Source organism: Oryzias latipes, chromosome 14 (assembly GCF_053564925.1).
Source record: "Oryzias latipes strain Hd-rR chromosome 14, Olatipes_Hd-rR_3.1".
NCBI classification, from domain to species: domain Eukaryota; kingdom Metazoa; phylum Chordata; class Actinopteri; order Beloniformes; family Adrianichthyidae; genus Oryzias; species Oryzias latipes.
Genome location: NC_136250.1, coordinates 29,724,065 through 29,750,985, shown reverse-complemented (window position 1 = coordinate 29,750,985; position 26,921 = coordinate 29,724,065). Strand labels below are relative to the sequence as shown.

The following is a 26,921-nucleotide window of genomic DNA, read 5'->3' as shown; positions in this document are numbered from 1 at the left end:
TGCGTCCCCACCCCTCATCTCTCTGTCAGTCAGGAGCTGCGCAGCCCCTGCAGAAGGAGCCGTGCAGCCGCGAGCCGCTGCGCGCCGCGCGGCAGGCGGGCCGCGGCTCCGCACGAGGAACTGGGGCAGGGTGGGGGGGTCACTGTCCTGCTGACTTTTCTAAGTAATGTAGCTGCTGTTGCAGAGACGCTTTGTTTGCGTGAACGTGATGAAGATGAGGAGAACCGCCCGGGTCACCTTACGCGTGTCAGTTGACGGGGAGGGGCGGCAAAGGCTTTACGGCATTAGAACCAGAATGCTGCTCACGCACAGGAAGAAGGGGTCAGCTCCAATCACACAAATTTAAAACCACACCCACTGTCATGAAGCAGGGTGTGGCGGATTATGCAACATTTCCACAGAAGTGCATTCAACAAGACAGAACTGATCAATAACCGGTTTATTAACTACCCTTATACTGCGGTAAACAGTTATTTTTGTAAATTATTTAACATTATGATTATAACAAATACGGCGCATTATCAATTGTTACATAAGAAAATTAACAATAATACACACACTTAACACCGTTTAAGTACATTTTTCAAAAAAAAAGCACTACAGTTCCCATAATTCCCCACTGGAATCGGAAGTCAGTACAGGAAGCATGAAAAGGTAAACAAAACCTCCTGCAACACAGTATTTTAAGAAACTTTTGAATGCAACCTAGTCGGTTAAAAAATATTTTTGATGTAAAAATATTAGAGTTTAAATGTGAAAATCGTAACAAACCCCCTCGTTTTAAACACGGCGTTTTATTCGTCCCCCTCGAAAGTGGTTGTCATGGAGATGGCTAGCTAGTGCTAGCATTATTTATGCTAGCTGCTAAAATGGGAAAGGTGTTTAAAACAGAAGAGACTTTTGTTGGATTACCCAACTATGTAATGTACACTCACAGCTTTAGTCCCCTTTTCTGAGGTTAGGAGGGTTTTGGTTTTTTTAGCATGTTAGTGTTGTTAAGATGCTAGCAAGCTAATCGAACAGGAGTTACGGGAACAGGTTGTGAAATGTTTTTCTTTTAAGCTCTGAAATAATAAAAATGGGATTTGTTTGTTTTTTTTACTTTTTTGGTTCTTGGGTGACCTGATGTCTTTAATATTACATCGTACTTTCATCGGAGGGCAAACTTGAGGTGATTTGTCTTTGTTCGATCCGCCAGAGTGAGCCGGCGAGCCTGCGATGAAGGCCCGCTGCTGGAGGAGCAGGAGACGGAGGGCGAGCGGCGGCTGCACGGCCTCCTCCTGCAGCAGCTCCACACGGACGTGGATATTGATCGGTAAAAAATTTAAAATAATCTGCATTTACCCGGGAAAATATTGCGTGTCAAAGGACACACAAGATTTGTTTTGAGTCTGGGTGTTCAGTCATTTTCTGCAGCAGGGACTGAAGAAAGCTTCTTTGAAGTCCGATATCCTCAGATCTATTTTTAAAGCGTTCCTAGTGGTCAGGACTTTTTTTTAGCCAAAATAATAATAATAAAAAAAAAAGCCTGCGTCGTTTTATATTGCGACAGTGGTTTATTAGAAATTCACCTCGGAGTTGTGGGCGGAACTGATGTCGTGGAGAAACTCCGGCCCGGTCTCTTTTTAGGAGCTCTCCCGTTGGCTCGTAGCCCCGCCCACCCCCGAAACCTAACAATACCGGAGCAACAAAAATGGCGAGCCGTGGCGGAGCTTATCCAGCCGTACAGTTTGCAGTCAGGGTGGTTGATTTGGCGAGCAAATGAACCTACCGGTGCCGATCCGGGCTGTGCGCTTGACGGGGTTGCGTAGGACGGGATGGCGTCCGGCTTCAGCAGTAATTTGCTGGCGAAGCCCATGTTTTTCTCCTTCCAGTTGGCGAAACAGTCCTCTCGGAAGTGTTGACTGCAAACCCATGTGTGCTTTTTGATGTTGCGGAGGCCGAGGATTTCGATCCATTTGTCCCTCGCTGCAGCATTTCTGGGCAGACGATGAAAACTGACATCTATGTATCGCTTCTTAGATTTGCAGCCCTCGACAGCGCAGAGATGTTGCTGATTCTCCATCATCTCTCTGCTCCGGGGGGAGGGGAGCAGCGAGCTGGGGGCCCGCCCTGTATTTTCTACGTCACAAATAAGATGGAGGTTTTTTTTCTCTCCAATTGTTTTGTTTGTCTGTACTTAATTCAAATGCAATTTTAAGCTTAATTTTCTAAAATATGATAAAAAAATTGTGTTATAAATATGTTCTTGTTGCATTTTTCTGATGATATAGATGTATAGAGAGAACATATATTAGGAAATTAAGTCCAAAACTGCATTTCTGAGTTTTTTTTTTAATTGGGAATATAACAAAGAGCTTTTTTGTGACGTAGAAAATACTGATGCATCCACTTACAGACACAAAGATCCATGAAGGTCTTTGTTTTCCTCGTCTGAGCTGGAATATGGATCAAAACTGTACGGCTGGGATGGATCTGATATTCCTGCCACAGCATAATTAAAAGACAACTGGAAACACTTTGAAAATACATGATCGGAATGGGTCTTAAGTAGACTAAAGTCAGGAAAAGAACAGTAATCTTGGGAAAACAAACCCTAGAAAGCAGTGATTTTGATTGATTTTATTTGATTTAAGTGTCATACACTAATGTGCTCCGCCCACACTGGCTTATATGACACTGAAAGACAAAATACAGAAAAAATATAGAAACATGCCCATCACAAAAATACAATAACCCACCTAGTCATAGTCTAACGGAATACAAAGTGTCCATTCTTATTGTCCGTGCCTTTGACAAAAAAGTTGCCAAACAAAACATTTCATATTCAAAAAGCCAATGTAAAATGTTATCTTCAGATAACCAAAACAAACCAGGACATTTCTTTTCTATGATCTCATACAAACAAAGTCTCTGTTTTTGGTACAAAAGACAATAAAGCAAAAAAAGAAAATCATCCTCCACCACTTGCAGCTCACAGAGCCTTTACAGCGCCCTACTTCCACCTGTAGGGGGAGCTCTCCTGCTCTGAGTGAAAGGATCTGTCCATTAAGCAATTAACTTCTATTTAACAAAAAAAAATCAAAATGTCGAAACAATGAGTTCCACACAAGCATTGAAACAGAGAAAAATAAGATAAGAAACTTAACTGTTTGAATAGAATTCCTTCAAATTCCATGTTCCACAGCCCAATAATTTTTTTTTCTAGTTTTAGGCTATTGGTTGGTATTTTCTGAGTTTTTATGTAACTAACTGTACTTTATTTTGATAACAATCTAGTGTAATAAGTGGAAATGACTCATTTTATAATTAAAAAAATGTGATCAAAATGAGAATCTTCGTACAAGTTTGTCTACCTTATAAAATCATCATAAAATGTAAAAGCACTTCTTCTTAGAACATAAATCTACATTTTTATTTCCAGTGCCAGTCTTAAATTTAAAATAGCATAGTTAAAATTGACTGTGCAGTTGAGCTTTTTGAGTCTTAAATCAAGTTTTTCTCTTTCAAGAGTATGAAATAAAAGGACTTTGATTCATTTTGATAATACATTTTAGATCCTCGCCCTTAATGAGACAAAAGATTCTCCACCGGCGGATTTTGAGAAAAAGCTGGAAAGGTGTCGAGCAAAGACAAGTCAAAACTACGTCAAACCTGGTAAAAAAAAATCCTCAAAGTCTTAAAAATGAGCTTTGAACTTTTTGTCGACCATCAAATATTTTTCAGTCTATCTTTATTATCATCAGGAAAATGTTAAAAACACCAAAAACGTGATTTATTTTCAGAGTGGGTCTTTACAAACACACAGCCAGAAAAAACAGAAAAAGCAGAAAATAAAAGGTTTATAAAGAGCGAAATATAAAAATAAAATATTTTGCTTTGCTGAAATGGTAAATTTAGAATCCAAACAGGGTTACCTGCGTCAAATTATCAGACTAAATATGAAAAAAATACTTTCAACTAGTTCTGGTAAACAATAGTTTAAACTTCTGTCAGATTTTTTAGTGATGGATCTTTTTTTTTTTCATTTGTTACTACGGTACTTCTGTCCGTTTCAGCTCTTCTTCTGTTTATGTATCATGTGATCATCCATCATGCGACTCTAGTTGTGAATATCTTTGCTTTTTTAAAGAGAAGTTTGTTTTAATGGATTTTCCTGCAGATGTGTCGCCAAGAAGCAGTGCTTCGCCCCGGCGGCGCTCTATCGGCCGTTCGGGGAGCAGGCGGCGGGCGTGAGGAGCCTCTCCCAGTTCCAGCTCCTGCAGGAGGAGGAGACGGAGCTGGCCAGCCTGCGGGAACTGGGCCTCACCGATGCAGAGATCCAGCTGTGGCAAAGCAGAGATGCTGCAGAGAAGGTGACGCCTCCAGAACTTCAGGTTGATCTTTTAACATTTTCTGTCACATGATGTCATCCCTAAACTCAGGTTAAACCCCTCATAGTCCCACGGTGTGAGTGCAGCTCCGGATGCAAAGCAGCAGCGACTGCAGATTATCAGAGAGAAGATTGAAGCCAGGGCGGAGCTCCTGTCCCGCCCGCAGCGCTTTGCCACCAGCCACCCACTGTCCCGCCGGGAAATGGAGATTGAACAGGCGCTGTTTCAGGGAAGCGACCGTCCTGGTTTCCTGACCGCGCTCTACCACAGAGGTACGCGTCCTCTGCACAGACCAAGTCTTATTTCAGAGGAGACTGCAAAGTCAGACACGCGATTACCAGAATAAAATAACATAACATAAAAAAAGGGAAAAATGTCAGATTACAAATCCTAAACTGGTATAACACCTCAGAACAACATAAACCAAATATTCCAGTTTCTTTGTGAGATAAACTTGTGATCAGAAACATTTTATCACCTCAAAACTGTTTTTGATTAAACATTTGTTATTAATAAAGTCAGAAACAGGTGAGGAAGAAACCAAGTCCTGGATGTTGGAACGACGATCCACCAAAACCAAACCTCTGATCAAAAGTGTTTGTCATTTCCATCCCAGATGAAGGTACCCTGAAAGGCCAGCGGGGGGCGTCGTCCTCTGACCCGATGGACTCTCTGTACAGAGACGTTCTCTGCAGCACCGAAGCGGAACCGCCTCCAGACTCCCCACACAGAACCGAAGCCCAGCAGCAGAACTCCAGACATTCTTCAGACCGCCTCCCTTTGGAGCAGCAGGAGGAGAACGTCGCTCCATCCGTCCGATCCCAGCCTGCATCCGAGGACAGACCGGATCCCGTCGCTCCATCCGCCCGATCCCAGCCTGCATCCGAGGACAGACCGGATCCCGTCGCTCCAGTGCAGATAGAGATCCACCAGCCGATCGGCAGCCTGCGTGGATCTGCCGACACGGCGGGATCAGGAGGACCGCTGACGGTCCGCGGGCAGGTGGAGACCATCACAGACGCAGAAATCCTGGAGAACCGCGAGCGTGAGGAGGCGATCCGGAGCATCCCGAGGTTCCGAAACTACCAGCCGGGAAAACCTTCAAAGGTATCAGGATAACGATTCACCGCAGACACACACCAGAAAAAATAAACACACTTTTCTCATGGAAGAGAGGTTCCTCCCTTCATCCTCCAGACCTGCAGGATCTCAGTGAAGCTGCAGCTGCTGGAGGAAGCGTCACTTTAAACAACGGGGTCCCAATAAATCCGCAATGCGCAGAAAAACACCTTTGAGGGTATTTTTCAAATCTGTCACCCAGACAGGAGTCAACAAGAATGCAAACTCGTTTTGAAAAGGCTCATTTTGCCCTAAATCCCTTCTTCTTCCTACAATCCAGAGCTGATCCCTGTCAGAACTAAAGAAGGTTCTACAGGAGCTTCCTGAGTGACGTGACGCCGCTATCAGAGCTGGAAGATCAACCCAAAGTCTCTGTTCTAGTCTGAAATGTTCCAAAGAACCACGGCGAGCTCCATCATCCACACATGACGAAACCCGGGAAGAGAGGAGAGCGCCAGTCCAAGAGCAGAACCAGGACTCATCCAGGAGGTCCTGAAAGAAGCAGAAGGAGACGGAAAGACCTGCAGACCTCACTGGACTCAGTTCAGGTCAAAGTTCAGGACCCCAGTCAGAAAGGACAAACACGGATCCAGACACGTAAGGGTGAATGGCCGACGAAGTGTGCGTTATCACTTTTTAATGCACACCGTGGAAGCCTGACCCGTCCGACACAAAGCGTTAAAAAGTAATAATGCACACTTCGTCGGCCATTAACCCGCTTATACCATGGTCACTTACAAAAGCAATACATATTAACCAGTTTTTAGTCCTTAATTCCTGGTTTTTTCCCCGATTTTGATCGATTTTCTCACAAAAAGCGGACTATTTGTTACGTGATGGGGCGCATCGGGCCGCACCACCGCTGCAGTCAAGATTCGGCGATATATAAATGCTGATCTTTCCGATGGGTTGAATGAAGCATCAGTTCAGGGAGAAAGTTCACCTCCTACCGCTTGTTTTTGTCCAAATGATGAAGCTAAATTTGTTTTAAAGAAGCCGGCGCATTTAAGCTAGGTGACCGGAACTATTATCAGGTTTTAATGCACACCCAGCAGCCAATCAGAATCGAGTATTCACCCAGACCATGGTATAATGCTGGACGATCCACTAAACAAACGTTCTAATGAGAAGAGGAGAGGACGTTTCTGGAAGGAGAGCCTCTCGTCACGTCAAACATCAGAGCAGCAGTCAGACACGGAGGTGGAAGTGTGATGGTGTGAAGCTCCACTCCATCCTGAAGGAGGAAATCCTTCATCAGTTCAGGACCTTTTGGGTTGTGCAGCAGGGAAAAATCTAAATCCCTCTGGATGAATGCAGATGAAGGCTTTGCAGATTTCTAGATCAAATGTTGACTTTCATCTGATTGGTTCGTTCTTTGATGACCTCAAACTGTGGTTTCTGCTGGAAAGTCAGTGTCACTGGATTCAAACAACTCTGCAAAAAGGGAAACAAATTTCCTCCACACACCTCAAAAACTCTGGAGTTTGTTTGCAAAGACCGACTCGAGGAATTTTAGCGATAGATTTGAAATATGCAACTTTTAAAAGCTTCTAATTCTACAAACTTTAAAGTGACGCAGTCAAAAAAAAAGAGGTGGTTCTGCAGGTTTGAGATGGAAACGTGAGCAGATTAAGAGCTTGGGTTTTGGTTGCAGGTTCTGTGTGTGAAAAACGTCAGCACACATGCATCGCTGGCCCAGCTGGTGGCGCTGTTCTCCAGATTTGAGAAGAAAGACGCCGCGCCAATCCTTTACCGCCTGCTGACGGGTCGGATGAAAGGTCAAGCTTTCGTCACTCTGCCAGGTGAGCGTCTGCGGCGAGCGTCGGTCGGGTGACTTCCCCGCCAGAGCTGCAGAGGCAGAAACCAAGCTTCACTATGGAAAATGATGCAACAATAGGATGTCAAATACTTTAAATAGGAGTTTGTGGAGCTCCCATTTACTTCAGTAATACACTCTCTCACTGCTTCATTTAGTTTATGATTGGCTCTAACAGTGACGGGAACTACAGAACTTTTCTCCAAAGTTCTTGCTTTTTTCTGCCAGGAGCCCAGTGATGGTGTGAGGTCATGTGGCTCCTCCCTTTAGGGGCGCCACCTCCATCTAACCCTCTCCTCCACATCCATGACCCTCCTCTGTGTTCTTCCTCTCTTTCCCCATCATCCTCCTCCCCGGTCCTCCTCTCAAACCGCCTCCATCTGCTTCCCTGCATGGATTTCCAGAACATCCGTGATCTGTTCCTCTGATGGATTCAAGGATCCATCCTGGTCCCAAACAGAACCTCCGCCTCTTCATCTCCGCCTCCTTTGCTTTGGTCACACCTGAAACCTTCCTGCACCTCCTCACCTCCTTCTGGGCTGTTGATCCTCAGAGTCCTCCACCTCCTCCGCCTCTGCTCGCTGTAACCTCACCATTCCTCTGGCGTTCCTCTCACGCCGTCCCCCAGCGGCTGACCTTCATTCCTCTCCTCTCCGGAGCAAACCTCCACTTTCGGATTCCAGCGTCTGCACATGATGCGATCTTTCCGTGTGCTCTCCTTCCTCCTCCTCCTCCTCCTCCTCACCACTGGCATTTCCATTCATTCAGCAGCGTCCACTACCGTCTGTCATGAACTCCAAACTTCTCCCTCACTTCCTCTTCACCTGTTGCCTTCACTCAGACATCCGTTAAAGTCTGCTCTGGTTCCTGACGCGTCTCCCTGCTTTCACCTGGTCCTGGGGGCCGCTGCATGAAGGTGTTGGACTGTGCCCCCTTGTGGCTGCTTTGTTTGCAGCTCTTTTTTCTTTATTCTGCTAATCCAGTGCTTCTCAATTGATTTTTGCCAAGCCCCCCCCCCCCCCCCCCCCCCCCCCAGGAAAAAGAAAATGTTTCGCGCCCCTCTAACCCGCCACCCCCCCCATAACCTCCCCCCACCACAAACACACACACACACTCGCCGTGGTGACAATATATTAGGTTAGTATCTATAAAAACTGTGTAAGTATACCTAAATTGTATCTTTTAACTAACAAAAGAAAAATCCACTTTCAACAAATATTAAATTTATTTATCCACAGAAACTCTTTTTTAGTCTAAAACAGAAAAGAAGCCTAAAGTGCCTGAAATAAAAAAAATCTGTTATTATTTATTTATTATTATTATTATTAGTTATGTCCTTATTTAAACTGGAAACATTTTGACCAACTGAACTATTTGATGCTGAGAAAATATTTCAGTCAATACAAAATATTAAATGTAAATTGATCTGAATCATGAACACAGCAGCATTAATATATTTAATATTTTTAGTCTGAAAAAAAAGGTTAAAACAATTGTGCTGATTATTTTTCTAAATGATGATTGTTCATTCATGATCTCATAAAGTGCAGCTGTTTTCCTGCATTACCTGCTGTCTTTATGTCAAATACTGACACCAACTAAACCACAGGCAGACAAAGATACATTGATGGAAAATAAAGACACGCCATCAAAATGTCTACAATAGTTCATAAAGAATGAAGTTATTAGAATAAGCTTAGGAATCTAAAGGCACACCATGATCCTGGTGTTGGGCAACAGGCAGTGTTTGCAGCTCTCCACGTGCCCCGTGTCACCTTGCAGCCTTAGCCCACTGCCCCTCCCCTCTCTCTCTCACACACGCGTGTGACAGGAGACGGGAACACGCAGCTGCAGGGACGGGGATTCACAGCTTTCAGGCCGTTACAAACTCTGTGATAGAACAGATAATAGGAAACCAATAGTGGACCAGATTCTTGCCGCTGTCACCCCCCCCCCCCCCCCCCCCCCCATTAAATTTGCGCCCCGTACAATTGCCCGTGTTATCCGTGCATAAAACTGCCACTACTGCGTCCCCCCCCCCCCCCCCCCCCCCCCGGCATTGCACTGTGCTAATGGATTAGATGCATTAGATGTAAAAAAAACTGAGTCGGACTTCCTGACTTTATAACCAAACTAATTGTCGTGACATCAGTTCACCCACTAGGGGGCCTTTCAGGTTGGCCGTCTGCCTGTAACGGTTGAAATTCACGACAAATCTGGACTTAACTGCAGCCGGATTCCAGAAATTTTCTCCCCTCTGAAGTGAGATGAAACCTCCACCACAGCTGGACCGGCAGGAACGTTTTAGGAACCACTTTTCATTTCAAACCGTAGAATTTCCGTGGCTTTCAGTGGACGGACGGACGGCCCTCTAATCACTCCTTCTAGAACGGCGTTACCAGGCGCGGTCCTGCAACGGTCGGGGGTTTTGTTTGTCCCCTTTCTGAAAGGCGGGGCCACAATGGCGCCAAAGTCCCATCAGTTCATGTCAGGAATCAAACCATTTTTGTCTAAAAGGTTCACAGTGTGAACATTTTAACCCCAAAGCTAATGCAGAAAAACGTCCTTCACTCCGGACCACAGTGACCAGAACCGAGCAGAACTTTCTTGATGTGTGTGACCCTTCCTCGTGACTCAATCGGCGCTCCTCTGTGTTTGTTTTCCCCCGGCAGACACCGAGACAGCCCAGCATGCACTGCACTTGGTCCATGGATACCGGTTGCTAGGGAAACCTTTGGTGGTCGAGTTTGGCCATGAACGACAGGAAGAGAAGACGGAGGAGAAGCAATAAAAACACAAAAAGGAAATATTTCAACATGTTAAGCAGTTTTCACTGTTTTATCTTCTATTATGACTCAAATATCATTTGTGGTGGTGGGGGGGGGGGGTCCTATGGATGACTTTATCTGTGAATAAATGTTTTTAAAGAAATGATTTTGTTATTTTTCTGTGTATTTATGAAAGCATCTTTCTACATTTACATTCAGGAAATTCCCTCAATAACAAACTTGTCTTTTAAAGATCGTCTTTCTGAGCCTCAGAAGAGGAGAATCTGTTCCTCTGCTGGACATTAGATGGAGACATTCACAGATTTAAGCCCCAATGCTTTAAAAAACCTCCTTCATTTAGGGTGGGCTGCAGTTTGAAACACCATAAATACATCAAACAAACAGAAATGAAAACTATTGTTTCTTTGTGTAGGCACTTTAGGGGAGTTTCTGTAGAAATAAATCATTCAAAGATACAGAAAAAGGGAAAAAATGGCTTCTGGGACAAAATTATGAGTAAAACTGTTAACCAAAGAAACAATAAAGTCATCAATTATCATTAAAAACACTTTAAAGAAGAAAAAGACTTCCAGTTTCTTCTGTGCACACATTTACCTGAAGCTGAAACGTCTGATTTCAGGCCAGAATCACCTGCTGGTTCAGGTCCGATATGGTCTTTGGTGGAGAAATCAAAGCCGTTTCTCAGTCAGAGACCCAAAGACCCGAGGACCGGACTGTGTTGTTCCTGGTTTAGTCAGAACCGGAGCAGAAGAACTGCAGCCTTTCAGAACCGGGACAGAGTCCGGACCGTTCCAGCACTTTAACCGGCCCGAGATAAACCTGTGGATAAAGATCAGATGTAGACACTAGACTGGGGGGGGGGGGGGGGGGGGGGGTTGACACCAAGAGCCGAAGTTTTTAACTGTGAGAGTCAAAGAGCCACACAACACACTGACCTGCCAAGACGTACACACAAACACGCAATTAAAGCGATATTATTTTCCATAACACACTCCTCTCCCTGAAACACAACAGCAAATATTGTACTTGTGTTTATTTCAAGGAAAGTGTCCAACCTCAATGCACACATCAATGCAGAGTTAACACAACGACACACACATACTCTCTCTCTCACTCTTTTCTCTGACACACACTACCACTCAGTGACGGGCGGTGAGGTTGATGGCTGGTGAGGCACCGACTCCTCTGAAGTCAGATTTATGATGATAAAAACGGAATATTTCACCGTTCATCCAACAGTATTTAACTGGTAATTCTTTGTAACTCAGTGTGATTGAGGACATTCTACCCTGCGACAGACTGGCGAACTGTCCAGGGCGTCTCCTGCCTTCGCCCACAAGTGGCCGGGATAGGCTCCAGCAACCCCGTGACCCCGAAAGGGAAAAAACGGAATAGAAAATGAAAGAATGAATGAATGAATATATATATATATATATATATATATATATATATATATATATATATATATATATATATATATATATATATATATATATATAATTATTATTATTTTGGCTGCTAAAAAAAACTCTGATAGAAACTATCAACGTTCTTTGAAAATCAACATTTATTATTAAGTTATTTGGTTCCAGGAAATTGTGAAGCAAAACTCAGTCCATCAAATCCACATTTGTGTTGCTGTTTCTCTTCAGATCTGACTGGGCTTAAGATTTATTCAGAAAGCTCGGCAAGTGTCCGTTTTCCGGCAACATTCTGACAGTTTCTTTTCATGGTTACTAACAGTTTCTTTGTCAGTAGTACATCCATCGACTGCCTGTAATCACAATAAGTCGCATTTTTATTTAATTCGCCAAAAATCAAAGCTCGACTTTTTACACCTGTTTCCGGTTTGTGACCTTCAAGTGAATTTATTTCTTTTCCTCAGAAACCAGAGTCTTTTCTGTGTTGACAGGATAAAACAAAGTTCAGGTAAATTATTCAGGTTTATTTTAATAATTGTGCGATGTTCCTGTTTGTCCGGTAACCGTAGGAAAATGACTGTTGTTGGTGTGAAGACCTCAAATCGTGCTTTTTGTAAAGAAAAATACTCCTTTAAGAAAAGAATCTGCAACATTTAAACCATGAAACGACGAAAAGATGTTTTTGAATGAAAACAAAAATCATCTTCATCAAATTTCCAAAAAACTGCAGAATTTCTTCGTTTTGTTTTTTCTTGAAATGTTTAGAATATAAAAAATGAAACATTTAATAATAAAGAATGAAAGATTTTACAGTCAATAAACACAACAGCAGATGGAGGAAATTCATTATTTGAGTTTTCAAAATATGAGATTTCAGGCGGAAACTTCAGACGTTTATCATAGAAAACCTGCAAAACTGCTTCAAACTAAATTAAACTTTGGTGATTTTTAAATTAAATGTGTTAAAAACAGATCAAAGCAGTTTTTTTTAATTGATGTTTTTTCTTTCCAAAATTTTGACCACATTGTTTGGTTTTAATTCCAGCATTTTGCTGCTCCCCTGTGTTCAGTTCAAACCGCGAACCCGAAGGTTTTTTCAACAGAAACTAATAGAACCCAAACAGAACCAATGACCCAATTTTAGCTGCAGAAGGAAACTACTAGAAAAAGCAAGTTTCTGTGATAAGATGTAACTGTTAAAAGCTGACAGAAAAACAAAACCAGCAGTGATCTTAATGTAATGGAAGTCGGACTGGACTGGAACGGACCGGGTCAGAGAAACTGTCTGCAGCTCCCAGACAGGGCTTTTATTGTGAAGGTGCACTGAGCAAACAAAACGGGCTTTAGAGGCCAGACGCAGATGAAACGTCTGAATCCTTCAGTCCTTTTTCCAGGGACTTCTGTCCGAGGAAGTCTGTCTGTTTTTCTGGCCCCTCCCCGTTTGTCAAAAACAGCTTTTCAGGCCTAAAGTTGGTCCGTTGGCGCGGCGTTTGACCTATTTATGAGGCTGAAACTGCTGCTGGGGCTGAAATGAGGCGTCTGTTTGTACAGCTCTGTTTAGCTTCAGGACTTCTGTTTGCCTCCAGTTCAGGGCTGTGATCTTTCTCTGTTTATGGCAAAAGAGGCGAAACTCACCTGTTAAACAGAATTTGAAGGACAAAGACCGATCCAAACGTTCTTCTGTCTATGATGTTTTTACACGTTTCTTTCTCTGAGGAGTGAAGGCGCAGCATCAGAACCGGGATGAGGTTTGGTTCTGGTCCAGATCTGCAGGTTTTTTGAGGCTCAAAAAAGGGAAATTAAATTTACAGAATCAGAGTTCCTGTTCTGATCAAACGCCTGCAAAATCTCAAAAACATTGATCTAATGTCACTTCATCTTTAGGAAGGAGAAAAACCGACTCAAGAGAAACTTTTTAGTTTGGCTTTGGATGTTTCTGCTTTTAAAAAAAAGTCATTTCATTATTTTCAGGATGGTTTTAAAGTCAAAACATCAACATTTTTCATCCATCCTGCTCTCAGTGTCTTCTTAAACATTTGAATTGAGTTGTCTTTTTGTTGCTAACGGCAACCAGACCTCTTTCTTTCTTTCTTTCACTTTGAACATCTCAGAGTACGATCGAAAAAAGAAAACAAAAAGTCGTCTTTGAACACTTTTGTGATCAAACCCAAACAGGATTTTTGAAAAAGTCTCTTTTCAGAGAAAAACAAGAAGGAAGATGAATGAAAAGAAAACCTGGAAATGTTTCAGACAGAAACAGATTTTCAGAATTATTTTAATGTATTTCAGCACAGAAATCTTTCTGTCGATGATGAAAACTTTACATTTAGTCGATCAGAACATCAATGGACAAACGTTTTGTGTTGGAAAACCAACTGAAAAGAGAATTTTGGACCTTTGAGCAACAGTTTCCGTTTTTCTTCGGACATCAGAGGCGACATTAGCGATCCACATCTGTGTCTGGAGGTTCCTGATGTTCTGACTCCGTTCCCTGTGATGGTCCTCCACGTTCCTGATGGAATTCCTCGGTTCTTCCAGTTTTCTGCTGGACGTTTTCCTTCTGCACTCTGTGAACGACCCGCTTGGATGTTCTGACCGTCTGTCAGTCGCTCTTCTGACTCAAACCATTGACAGGATGTGACAACAAGAGTTTGAAACCATGAAGCTTCATTTTCTGAGACTAAATTCTGGGTTTTCGTTTCCAATGTCTTTAAAGTCCCGCTCCCATCCTCTTCTGATCTATTTTCAAAGTGTTCCCAGTGGTCTTTTCATCACGATTTTGCCATTTTTAGCATGGAAAATCCATATTTGAGAACAACCCCGCCCTCCCTTCCCGTCACCTCCATCCTCAGAAACTCGTCAAAAACAGCCCAAACCCTCTTTTTTATGGAAGTGCGTCTTTAACATCAAAAGAAATAAAGGCTTCCATGTGTTTTTCACGTGAAAGGATTTATTTTAAACGTGTTTCCGTTTCTAAATTAATGTTGGAACTTTTATTAGGATTATTTAAGATGAACAAACATGTTTCGATTGCCTCCAAACATTTTCAATGTTTAAAAATGACAGCGTTTCACAAAAAACATCACGTGTGTCTAAATATTTTGAGCGAGCAGAAGATCTGGTTTTTTCGTGTCAGTCCCTCTGAGAAAGCGTGAAAAAGCAAACCCACCCGTGAACGTCTGAGTAAAGGTCCAGAGCAGAGGGGGAGGAGCATCAGACGTATCCTGTGACGTCATAACCTGCAGCCGTGGGCTTCTTCCTCCCCTGAACCCCTGGAGGGTTCGACCCCGAGCTGCCGCTTGTGCTGCGGACAAGCGTCTGCCCCCTGCTGGTGGCGCCGACTCCCCCCACCTGCAGGGTGGGGTTGCGGTAGGTCTGGGAAGTCATTCGAACCCCCGTGCTGGCGACCCCCGGGTAGGGATACCCCGGCCCGTGTCGTCTGCCTCGGCTGCCGTCCGACTCCTCGCAGCACGACACGCTCAGCAGCCCCCCGCCCAGCATGGAAATGAGCGCTGAGGCCAGACCCAGGTACAGGCACTCCCCCAGCTCGTACTTCATGCTGGAGGGCACGTTGGGGCGGTAGAAGGTCTGCACCACCTCGTGCGTGGTCCACGACACGGGTATGAGGGACAGCAGGCCGGCGGCGAGAAACAACCCCCCGCCGGTGCCGGCCAACCGACCCTTCAGGGCGCCCGAGCTCCCCAGGCAGACCGTGCACTGCATCCCCAGCACCGCCAAAAGGACGGCCAGGATGGACAACACCAGGGAGATGACCATGAGGGCGCGGGACGCCTGCAGGTCGGAGGACAGGGCCAGCATGGAGTTGTAGGTCTCACACTGGAAGGCCCCCGTGCTCTGATACACGCACTCCATCCACAAGCCCCGCATGTTGGCCACCGCCGTCACGATGTTGGAGCCGATGTGCGCCGAAATCTGCCAGTACGGCAGGACGGTGGCCACCAGGGTTCCCACAGCATTCCCAGAAGACCCAGGAGGAAACCCATCAGCTCCAGAGCCGCAGAAGCCATCAGGAAATCTACGAGGAGACGGACGAGAAAAACAAAAAAATTACATTACGCTGCTTTTGACCAAAAAAAACCCCACAATTCATCAGAACAACTCAGAGAGGTGGACTCGTTGAGAGATGGTTGAACATCCCACTTATCCCAATTTATCCTACCAACAAAAAAACCACAATACCATGAGGAATACATCCAGACATTCATGACACTGATCCTGAGTTTTCTTTATCAAGCCGTCTGCTGTGAAGTAGCACAAGCTAAACGGAGTCCAACAAACCGCATCCACTGCTGCCCGGTGTCTTCGAGGAGCCAGAATCGTCTCTGACCAGAAGACCAAAATCCTCAGCTTCAAACCCGGCATCAGCTCACGTCACTGGCTTGAAATTCATGATGCTTGTTCTTGAAAATCTTCATGGTTTTGCCCCAATTGACTTCAAGACCCACTCTGATGCTTAATTTGATGATATTGGAAACATCTAATATTTTTCTTCTTCATTTGCTCGATTTTCCCTTCATCTCTGTGTTTATTGCAGAGCTGCCTGGATGTTGTAAAATGCGAAAGAAATGAGGTTCTATTCGTTCCAACACACCTGCCAGCATTTCTTCCTTTCTCTAAAGTTGAAAAGGTTTGACAGTCATTGTTTGTTTCCTCAAACAGAAAAGCTGAAGTAAGAAAAAAAACATCTAAATCCAAACAAGCTCCTTTAAAAGGACAAGCATGACCATATGACCACATTTTTGTAACTGTCAGACATGTGGCTCAAAAGTCACAATACGTTTACTGTAAGTGCATCATTTTATGTGGAGAAGCAGCAGATGTTTCCTTAAATCCACCACAAAACCTTCACAAAAAGTTTGGATCATTTTCTGTAAATACAGTCTAAAATTCCTGACTTCTCATGCTGATGAATCAGATTTTAGATTAGATTAGATTTGATTATTGTCATTATCCGTTGTACAATGAGATTGAAGCATCGCCATCAGTGCAAGAACAGCGAGGAAGGAACATCGTAACACAATATCAAAAAACAAACAAACAGTATACACAAGTGTGCAAATATAAGAGTGCCGAAAGTGTGTGAAATTGTGTAAACATGTCATTTTGGCGTCTTGTCGGGAGACGAGGTCCTCATCATCGTCGCCTTTAGGTGCAAAAAAAAGTTTGCAAACAGATGCAAAGGTCAGACACGGAAAGCCAACTTTCAAAGCAACCCTCATTAAAAGGTGAGAGACGTCGTTACAGCAGCCGTAGTGGAGTCAGAGCATCTTTCCAATCCCACAGGAGACCATAACGTCTCTCCATCACAAGCCAAGAACTTCCTGCGTTACCTCAGAGGAAACGGCGCCGGACTGGTTGGACTTTCTGAGTGGACTCCTTCCTCTGTCGGCGCTGAAGCTGCCGCTGCAGTGGAGGATGAGGAGGTAGGAGATGAAGATGCAGGACAGCCAGCGCTGATGACTGTTGTCAGACCTCGTCCTCAGAACACTGACGGGACTCGGAGGACTTTTAACTGTCACTGTCTGCTCCAAGAGAGGAGAGGTGAAGCTGGACGACGGATGCTTCCAGAGTCGGGGGTCCCGAGCATCGTCTGCCTCTCATCCCCGCCTGCTTCCCCCCCTCTAAGCCTGAGCGCCGCGTCCTTCCTGCAGACCTTCACCTGTCCCGCACGCCGGCTGACGGCTCCGATAGTGACACGCATCCCACAGACCCAGCAGGTTAATCATTTTCTCATCCCTCATTTCTCCCAAACAGACCTTTGGTACGGCGCCGGTCACAGCACGACCCACAAGCCAACAGTGCAGCAAAGCCCTGTGGGAAACGACACACGTTCTGTCAAACCTGTGGAACACTTTACCTGAGAAGACAGGTCCGGCAGGAACGCACACGCCTGTTGATTTCTCCAAGGAAAGAGCGTAACATTGATCACATCACTATTCCCACATAGTTTCTCACAGTGTATGTAGAATCGTAAAAGTTTATTCTGGATCTAAAAATGTTAAAATGATCAAAAATTTACATTTTTTAGCCAAAATCTTCGACTCAAAACCAGAAAAAAAACAATAAAACTTCATTTTTAAAAACATATCTTTATCTCAAAAGTTTGAAACACAATGTCTTGTTTTATATCTGACCTGAGAAAATGTGACTATGATTGATTGAATTTCCATGGCAACCACTTTAGCCACGCCCACATCCTTAATGTGTCCACATTGCATATTGTGTCTTTCAGCTGGAGCCGGCGATTCGTGCGTCAAAATATTCCGGGAAAAAAATGTGCGAGCAAAAGATGAACGCCACTTTTCGAGGGGCTCGCCACTCCAACGCCGTTCAAAATCTACAAACATTTTCCCCAAAGTAGCTCAAGAGGCGTTAAGAGGCGGCGGTTGATGGAAGGTACTAAAGGGGATTTTTTTCCTGAAGATGGTGGCCTACTCCTGAGGTCAAAGGTCAACCACACTTTGGTCGAGGTTGCAAACTTTCTCTGGTGGCATGTGTGTGAAATTTTGCTAAGATCGCTTGAACTAAACTTAATGTGGCTGGGTGGCTCAGTTGGTAAGGTGACAAGCTACCATGCAGGAATCCAGGGTTCGATTCCCGGAGGGGAATAAGCAATGGTACTGGGGGGCAATTACCATATCAATGGCGAGCAGTTAACATCACCCAGTGGGGGTCCTTAGGCAAGGCCCTTAACACTACTGCCTCCCGAGCGCGCTGCAGCTCACCGCTCCCCAAGGGGATGGGTCAAATGTGGAGAAGAATTTCCCCATTGAGGGATGAATACAGTATAAAATATATATATATTTTTTTTCTAGTCCTGTATTGTGGAAAACGTAAATTTCACACTTTTTTTTTTCCCGAGGGCATCCCACAATAATTTTAGAATTTCCTTTGGATATCCCGATGCGTGTTTTTTGGTTTGGTTGGTGGATTTTGAACCTTATTTTTTTTAAGCCCAATTCTTAACATAAGAACGTTCATTTTTTTTTTCCTGATGGTTTCTCCCGCTGTGATGTCATCATTCTTACTCATTTTCTCCGGGTCGGTGCGTGCAAACGTTGGTGAGTTGGTGAAATGTTTGCTCAAAGGTGCAGGAAGAACAGGACTGCTGCACGACATCATCATATGAACAACAGAGAAATATCAAAGATTCCTGGATTGATTTTTAAATAAGAAAGGAAAATGCTGCTATTCTCTTATCATTACTCCTAAGAACAAATGGACATTTTTAAAACTCACAAAGTTTCCTTTTTATTTACTAAGTATTAATATTTTCATGAAAACTCAAGATGTAGAAAAAACAGAAATATCATTATTGATTCCAGGTTTCCATGACTCTGTCTGACATTTTCTTGTTGTGTCTCAGAACAACAATAAGAAGAATGTTGGAAAAAAAACATCTTAATATTTACCTTTTTATTCCATCCATCCATTTTCTTAACCCGCCAGAATCCCTTTTAGTGAGAACGCCAACCACGGAATCACTGAGCAGCCCTGGATGAATATTTATTTATGGATTTATTTGCTTATTTATTATTGATCAGCGATTGTTTTGTTTGTTTTGACCTGTTTTTCCTTTTCAGTTGGCGACCGGTGCATTTCTTCTCTGTGAGATAAATAACGTTTAATTCAATTCAGAAGTGTTTATTTGTTGTTTTTGTTTTAACAAAAAGACTTTTTGTTACTCGGCAAAATATTAAGTTTGTGTTTTTGATATATTTGTCTCATGAAAAGTAATATTTCTTCCTTTTAACCTTTGAATAATATGATCTTAACAAAAGAGAACGTTTTGATCAATTTGATAAAATCTGACAGTTGAAGGAATTTCAAATAATTTCAATACATATTATTGGATTTTTCAGTTAGTAAATGTCAGAACGATCATTTAATTTCCACTTTTTTCATTCAAATTTTCCCTATTCCATAGATAAAAAACATCATAGGAGGTTTTTCTTTCTGTAATCTCGAGGATACACTGAATAAATTTACATTTATAAGTCAAACTGACTCCAGATTTTAAAGTTTCTTTAATCCCGTCACATTTTTGTTGCTCTGGAGTCTAAATAATCCCTGATGGAACCAAAATCCAGAGGATATCAGTGCTACATACCATGTCAATGTAGTCCCAGATTACAGGGCAACATCTCCTTTCCTGTAGATCATCTGCACTCTTCTCAGTTGCCATAAGACTGTCTTAGTGGCGTCGAGGCGGCGGTTTGCTGGTGATCTGGTTGTCAGACTCCTTCGGTTTCTAATCCTTCCAATCAGCCCTCACATGGCAGCAGCATCATAATGGGATTAGGGTGTAATCCATCCCTGAGAGGGCAACGTCCACACGCTCTCAAACACTAAGCCATTCTTATGAGGCACCCAGAGGCCTTATCTGGACACCCTGCATATTAACCAGGCGGCTCAGGTCAGCCTGCAGCTCTGCTCGCCGCCGCCGAGACTGGACGCCCAGGTGACGGCGAATCCAGCCAGAAAAATGTGTCTGAATATCAACGAGGGGGTCAGAAAGAGCTGCCGCCTTTACCTTCAACCAGCTAATTGATGGAACTTGAGTTTAGTTTGTGCAACAAGGAGGTGTGAAGTTTTGCCGCGCGAAGAGTCCAGAAGAATTCAAAAACCGGCCACAATCTCCAGCTACAAAGAAAAAAGACGTGTCAGAGACGAAAAGGGGTTTCTGCAGCTTTCAGACGAAGCACAGGGAGGGCCATCATCCAGACGTGGAACGAGGAAAAAGACTCCGAGAGGTGAAATCAGGAGATAGAAACCCTGCAGGCCTCACTGGACTACCGTGGATCCAGACTCAGAACATCTGGAGCATCCACAGGACTCCTGGACCAAAGTTCTGTCAACCTCAGCGACATGCTGATGGGGTTTTCTGCAAGTTTTGATTTGGAAGCTAAAACAAAAAACATTTATGGTTAGATTTAGAGAATCGGACGAAACAGCATCAAAACCAAAATAACAAAGATTAAAGTGGCTTTTTTAAATTTTTTTACCAAACTATTGCTCCAAAATTTGCTGAGAGATGATCACAAATACACCTCAGGATGCAGCCGGTGCCTCAAGCTTGTTGTTGTTTTTTGTTTTAAACAGATCAGTGAGTTTAATCCACATGAACGAAGCTTCATTTAGCAGCTTTCAAACCCCCAGATCAAATGAGCTCATTCAGATTTCAGAATTGTTCCCATTTTAAGAAAATTCCATTTTAATTTTTTTTGTTATTATGTATTTTCTGAGCTGTCAATAAAGTTTTATCTTGTGTGTTTCTTTTTCTTTTTGTGCAGACTAATCCCTTCTCTAATTCAAAGACTCAGCCTTCCCAGCAGTGGTTGTTTTTTTGGTGATTTACTTCCCAGAGATTTCAGGTTTTCTCCCTGAGCGTTCTTTAAGTGTCAGTTATTCTGCAAACATGTCACAATCCAGGCATTTTTGGGACAGTTTCTGGCGCTTCTGGCCCACATGCCGTGTCTTGAGTTCCGGCCTTTGCTGTGCTGGTCGGCCCTGGCTCCGGCGTCACAAACCAAACGTGGAGGAAAAAGCCCCCTTCAGGGGTTCAGCCGACCACACTGAGTCAACAGCTTCATTCCTGGGTAAGGATGGGCCAGAAGAAACTATGTGGGCAACATCAAGCCCAACTAGAGGAGGAAGGGATTTTAGAAAAGTCAAAAATAAGAGATCTCATACTTAAGTCCTGATCCTGGGATGAAGTAATGCTCAGAATGAGGAACAAGGTCGCTGAGGTGTAGGAAAAAATCGATTTGACGATTTATCACGATAGTTTATTTGCCGATTCTTGTTTGGATTCAGAATGCTGTCAGGGGGATTTTTATTTAATGATTTCTGAGCGACCTTCAGCGTCCGACTCTTGATTTCCACTTCAACCTCCGACTGCTGGTTGAGCCAGAGAACATGGAGCCTCTTTGAACAGATCTACAAAGCAACAACATCTCAGCCAGAAGCAGCTTGTTCTGTTGTTCTGAGAGAGGAACGACTTATTTTTAACTTGGGATGGTACCGAACCAAAACTCTGTGCCATGTTGCTGCCAGCATCGGATAAAAACATGGATTGTGGTTCATTTTAGCTCCAATAAGAACGAGTGAAGCTCTGCAGCTGCCAGCCAGAACCTCCCTGCAATAGATTCTAGTTCAGCGACCCGATGGGTCAGAGTGATGTGTCCAACACTCTGACAAAAGGCCATCGTCGTGGCGATGACCGGTGAAATTCGTGTTTACTTCCTCATGTGAGAAAGTGGAGCTACAGCTGCAGACACTGTCATGGAAATAGAGCAACTCAGCCGGATTAAAGCTCTTCATCCTGTCATGCTGCCTTATCATCATCACTTTATTGTTTTTGGAAAGAATTAGTGTTTTGTTAGTGCACATTTACTCTACGTTGCTGCTGCTGCTGCTTTTGTGGCTGCTGCTGCCGTTGCTGCTGTTGCTGATGCTACGGGGCAGAAAAACAGATTTTTGTGAATGTCTACACAGAAGCTGCATGGCAGGACATAAATAAGATGAACAGCTAATTAAAATGAAAAATCTTCCATGAAGGAACATCTCAGCTTCCTCCGGAGGTCTTCACTGTAACGATGCTGAAGATATTTGTCTGTTTCCATGACGACTGAAGTTTCCTGACGTTCTGACATGAATATAAAAAAGCAAAACATCATCTTCAAATGAATGAAATAACTTTATTTCAACCCTTCCTCAACAAACAAAACTGTACCTCTAAGCAGATCTCATGGTGGTTCAGTTGGCCTGTGAGGACCTCTAGTGGTCAATCAAAAACACAGCAGTATAAATGGTTTTGTCTAATTGGACAAAACCATTTATACTGCTGTGTTTTTTCCTGTCTGGACCGCAGACAGGAAAAAAATGCATACTATTGTAGGTTATTATTTTATTTTCTGATTCTGAATGGAGTTTTATTTTGGAAAACTACCGGATTCTGTTCACCACATCCGGCTGTCTCGACACGTCACGTGACTTAAAGCAGCTGTTCGGACCGCTAAAGTTAGTAGCTCAACCAATGAGTTATATCGCTAGAGGAGACACGCCCGCTTTAGAAGGCTGACCGACGGTGGCGGAGCGCGACGCCATCTTGGTGAGGTCGACGACGCCCACATGACAATGATTTCTATTGCTTTTAGAGGTGTCTAAGTAGCTTTTATATACTATATATATTTTTACATTTATATATATATTTATACATATATGTAAATACATTATATTTATATATATGATATATATATATAGATACATCATTTGTTGTTGTTAAAGAAGAGAAACAGTCAGCCTTAAAAGCTCAAACTTTGATGAAAATGCATTGTTGCAGGACTTCTTACAAATAAAAAAATTATTACAAAGAATTTTTAAAAATAATTTCTAAACATTTAGAAGTTTTAGACCTCTTTGACATTTAATTTAAATTATTTAGAAAAACCCAACAATAAGTCAATAATATACAAATAATAATAAATCAATAGTGAATCAATACAAACAATAAATAATAACAATAAATAAATAATAAGTCAATAAATAATAATAAAAACAAGTCTATTAATAATAATAATAATAATAATCATAGTAATAATAATATTAAATCAATAGTAAGTCAATGCAAACAATAAATAATTATAATACATAAATAATAAGTAAATAAACAATAAAAAATAAGTCTATTAATAATAATAACAATAATAATAATAATAATAAAATAAATATTCAAAAGAAGTACAAAAGTAAACAATAGATTTATCCTAAAAAAAACAACAACAACAACAAAGAAAAACAATAGATTTATACTGATTCATGTGAGTGATCAATTTGTGTAACACAGATGGTTTGGTGTCGGGTTTCAAGCAAACAGTCTGGCCTCTTATCAAAATGTGTTTCCACAAAATGTTTTGAACATATCCAGACTGTATTGCTAGTTGGTACCACAGTGATCCATCTGGATCAGCTCTTTTTATTGCTAAGATCCACTTTTTCCTTAAGTCTGAATCCTTTGGAAGCCTGCAAGAAAAGTTCAGTCACTGAGTCAGAAATGTATAAATCTATATTACTATAATAGCCTAATATGCTGTATACAGGTTCAGCAAAATAAAATGTACATTTATGTCGACAGCAAATTATCCGTACATCATGCAGCATGTTGATAACAGCCCTGCAGCATCATGCATGTCAACATGTGTACGATTAATGAAGCCCCTGCAGCATAAAAAGAGAAAAATCAAAATACTTACCTGTGAAATGATAAACCTTCCTCCTTTATGGACTCATTTCTCTGATTTTTGCAGTTGAAACACAAACAATGAACTGGTATTACACAAAAAATGTGTTCACATGCATTCACTGCAGCAGTAAGTTGACCTCACCAAGATGGCGGTGCTCTCCTCCCATGAGGAATCACGTGATGTCTCCTCTAGTGATATAACTCATTGGTTCGGACCGCCAAAGTTAGTAGCTCAACCAATGAGTTATATCGCTAGAGGAGACACGCCCGCTTTAGAAGGCTGGCCGACGGTGACGGAGCGCGACGCCATCTTGGTGAGGTCGACGACGCCCACATGACAGTGATTTCTATTCCTTTTAGTGGCGTCTAAGTAGCTTTCATTTAATATATATATTTTTACATTTATATATATTTATACATATATGTAAATATATGTATAAATATATATAATATATATATAGATACATCATTTGTTGTTGTTAAAGAAGAGAAACAGTCAGCCTTAAAAGCTCCAACTTTGATGAAAATGCATTGTTGCAGGACTTCTTACATATAAAAAAATTATTACAAAGAATTTTTAAAAATAATTTCTAAACATTTAGAAGTTTTAGACCTCTTTGACATTTAATTTAAATTATTTAGAAAAACCCAACAATAAGTCAATAATATTAATAATAATAAATCAATAGTAAGTCAATACAAACAATAAATAATAACAATAAATAAATAATAAGTCAATAAAAAATAAAAGATAATCTTATTAATAATAACAATAATAATAAAAAAATAAATATTCAAAAGAAGTCCAAAAGTGAACAATAGATTTACCCTAAAAAAAAAAACAACAACAACAAAGAAAAACAATAGATTTATACTGATTCATGTGAGTGATCAATTTGTGTAACACAGATGGTTTGGTGTCGGGTTTCAAGCAAACAGTCTGGCCTCTTATCTAAATGTGTTTCCACAAAATGTTTTGAACAGTCCGACTGTATTACTAGATGGTACCACAGTGATCCATCTGGATTAGCTCTTTTGATAGCTAAGATCCACTTTTTTATTAAGTCGGAATCCATTAGAAACCTGCAAGAAAAGTTCAGTCACTGAGTCAGAAATGTATAAATCTATATTACTATAATAGCCTAGTCTGCTGTATATAGGTATAACTAAATAAAGTTTACATTTATGTCGACAGCACATTATCCGTACATCATGCAGCATGTTGATAACAGCCCTGCAGCATCATGCATGTCAACATGTGTATGATTAATGAAGCCCCTGCAGCATTAAAAGAGAAAAATCAAAATACTTACCTGTGAAATGATAAACCTTCCTCCTTCATGGACTCATTTATCTGATTTTGGAAGTTGAAACACAAACAATGAACTGGTATTACACAAAAAATGTGTTCACATGCATGCACTGCAGCAGTGACTTGACCTCACCAAGATGGCGGTGCTCTCCTCCCACGAGGAACCACGTGATGTCTCCTCTAGCGATATAACTCATTTGTTCGGATCACTAAAGTTAGTAGCCCAACGCTCAAAAGCTAAAAAAAAAAAAAACCAAACAAACAAAAAAAGTAACTTTAAAGCTGCAAACTTAGTTTCATTGACTCTTTGTAAACAAATATACTACTGTTTCAAGATTTTTAGGCTAAATGTCTTGGAGTAGTATTTTAATTTGAAAAAAAGGGTTTTTCTGAAACCGGAAGCTTATAAATAAAATCATATTAAAATATAATAATAACATCTTTATGTCACACATTAGTACGTTTGAAAAGGCTTTGTTCACTGATTAATATAATTTGCTGATAAAATTTAAGCAGATTTTTTCAGTTTTTCTCTTCTTTTTGCACTTCCTAAGGTTGTAATAACAGACAATCCGATTGGCTCGATCCCCGTCTGCCTTCTGTTCTCTCACTGCTGCAGCAAACTTCTCTTCGCTGTTCCATAAAACACGAACAGGTTCACAGTTTGTCTTTCAGCAGTCGGTGTTTTCATCTGCCTCCTGGTGCAACAAATAACTATTTTTCTGTCCTTCATCAGTGATTTTGTGTTCTTCCATCTGCTTCTTATTCTTTTCTCATCTTTCTTTCTTTCTGTTTGTCTTAGATGTTCCAGTGTTTCTCTGTTTGTCTCTTTCTTCTTCTTTAACCCTGGAAGACCCACGGGGTCTAATTTGACAGGTGTTTTTCTTTTTTTTCCCATTGTTCTTTTTTTTGGCTGCTGTTATAGAATTGTAAACTATAACAAGCAGGTTATATAAAAAAAGCAGGTTCTCATGACTTGACTTGGCCTACAGTAGACAGGCAGCTCTGTAAAAGGAGTCCATGCTAAAAATAAAAACAAAAACTGCTTTAAATGACCAAAAACAAGCAAAAAACAAACTTTTTGTGTCGTTTTTAGCCTCAAATGTCTCATAGTCTCCGTCTATTTTAGCTACATCCATATTAGTCATCTCTGTACATAAACTGCGTTTAATATCAAGATGTATTAGTTTTGAGTTATTTATGATTAGAGTTGTATAGTTTTACTTTATTTAGTTTTTTTTTTATTTAGAAAAAATGTATGATTCCTGTTCTTGCCTTTTTCTAGTCAAAATGCTAAACCAGTAATTGAGAAGAAGGTGGTTTGTCCAAAGAGAATAATAATAATAATCATAACAGTGAAAATATTAGAGAAAAGCAGATACCAGTCCTGCCGTTTTGAGACCACAAACTGCCGTGCTGATAATTATTTTTATTTTTTAAAATTGATGAATAACAGTGGACTAACAGTTTCTCAAACTACAGCTGTCAAAAACAGCCAATCAGGATGTTCTGCTACCAGATGCACTGACCAATCAGAGCACAGTTTGCCAAGCAGGAAACAGGCCCCGCCCCCTGGCATAAAAATCAGCAGGAATCACGTGTGAAAGATGAACTTTAAATAAAAAAAAACTTTTTTGTTTGTTTGTTTTTTTAATTTTGTTATACTAGTCTTTTTTAAATATATGCAATTATTTATACATTTCAATTAAATTCTGAATGAGATTTCTTTGATTAACTTTTACTTAACGTTTGGCCTAAACAATAAAATAAATATAGATAAGCTTTAAATGACTGGAAAAGCTTTTATTTTGTAGTTTTCTTGTGAA

At 41.6% G+C, this 26,921-nt stretch overlaps 3 protein-coding genes across 6 annotated transcripts in view; 1 reads left to right on the top strand and 2 right to left on the bottom strand.

The window, feature by feature from the left end:
* The window catches only part of klf8 (Kruppel like factor 8), a 74,762-nt gene extending 70,599 nt beyond the window's left edge, over positions 1 to 4,163 (bottom strand). The window contains exon 1 of the mRNA XM_023962654.2: positions 1,772 to 4,163. Within this exon, the coding sequence (XP_023818422.1) occupies positions 1,772 to 2,068 (297 nt within the window). The 5' untranslated portion in view covers positions 2,069 to 4,163. The remainder of the gene's footprint in view (positions 1 to 1,771) is intronic.
* On the top strand, positions 57 to 10,239 carry rbm41 (RNA binding motif protein 41). 4 transcript variants are annotated; one of them, XM_023962656.2, is made up of 7 exons: positions 57 to 654; positions 1,199 to 1,315; positions 4,163 to 4,355; positions 4,441 to 4,645; positions 4,990 to 5,480; positions 7,147 to 7,294; positions 9,981 to 10,239. In XM_023962656.2, the coding sequence occupies exons 1-7, from the start codon at positions 647 to 649 to the stop codon at positions 10,097 to 10,099; spliced, it is 1,281 nt and encodes a 426-aa protein (XP_023818424.1). In that variant the 5' UTR covers positions 57 to 646; the 3' UTR covers positions 10,100 to 10,239. The 4 variants fall into 4 exon arrangements, with proteins under 4 accessions (XP_023818424.1, XP_078786994.1, XP_078786996.1 ...); XM_078930868.1 differs by having other exon boundaries at positions 59 to 321; XM_078930870.1 differs by lacking the exons at positions 7,147 to 7,294; positions 9,981 to 10,239 and adding exons at positions 5,571 to 5,670; positions 5,773 to 7,124 and having other exon boundaries at positions 59 to 321.
* Positions 10,240 to 13,762: 3,523 nt separating this feature from the next.
* Positions 13,763 to 17,553, bottom strand: LOC101157239 (claudin-7). Its single transcript, XM_078930871.1, has 2 exons — positions 17,397 to 17,553; positions 13,763 to 15,554 (listed from the first exon to the last, which is right to left on the bottom strand). The coding sequence occupies exons 1-2, from the start codon at positions 17,459 to 17,461 to the stop codon at positions 14,732 to 14,734; spliced, it is 888 nt and encodes a 295-aa protein (XP_078786997.1). The 5' UTR covers positions 17,462 to 17,553; the 3' UTR covers positions 13,763 to 14,731.
* Positions 17,554 to 26,921: the final 9,368 nt, after the last annotated feature.

Coding starts and splice junctions, on each gene's coding strand:
- rbm41 (XM_078930868.1), top strand. CDS start 209: ATGAAGATGAGGAGAACCGCCCGGGTCACCTTACGCGTGTCAGTTGAC. Junction 5,481..7,146: donor AGCCGGGAAAACCTTCAAAG/GTATCAGGATAA, acceptor TTTTGGTTGCAG/GTTCTGTGTGTGAAAAACGT. Junction 7,295..9,980: donor AGCTTTCGTCACTCTGCCAG/GTGAGCGTCTGC, acceptor TTCCCCCGGCAG/ACACCGAGACAGCCCAGCAT.
- LOC101157239 (XM_078930871.1), bottom strand. CDS start 17,461: ATGTTACGCTCTTTCCTTGGAGAAATCAACAGGCGTGTGCGTTCCTGC. Junction 15,555..17,396: donor TGCCGGACCTGTCTTCTCAG/GTAAAGTGTTCC, acceptor GTCTCCTCGTAG/ATTTCCTGATGGCTTCTGCG.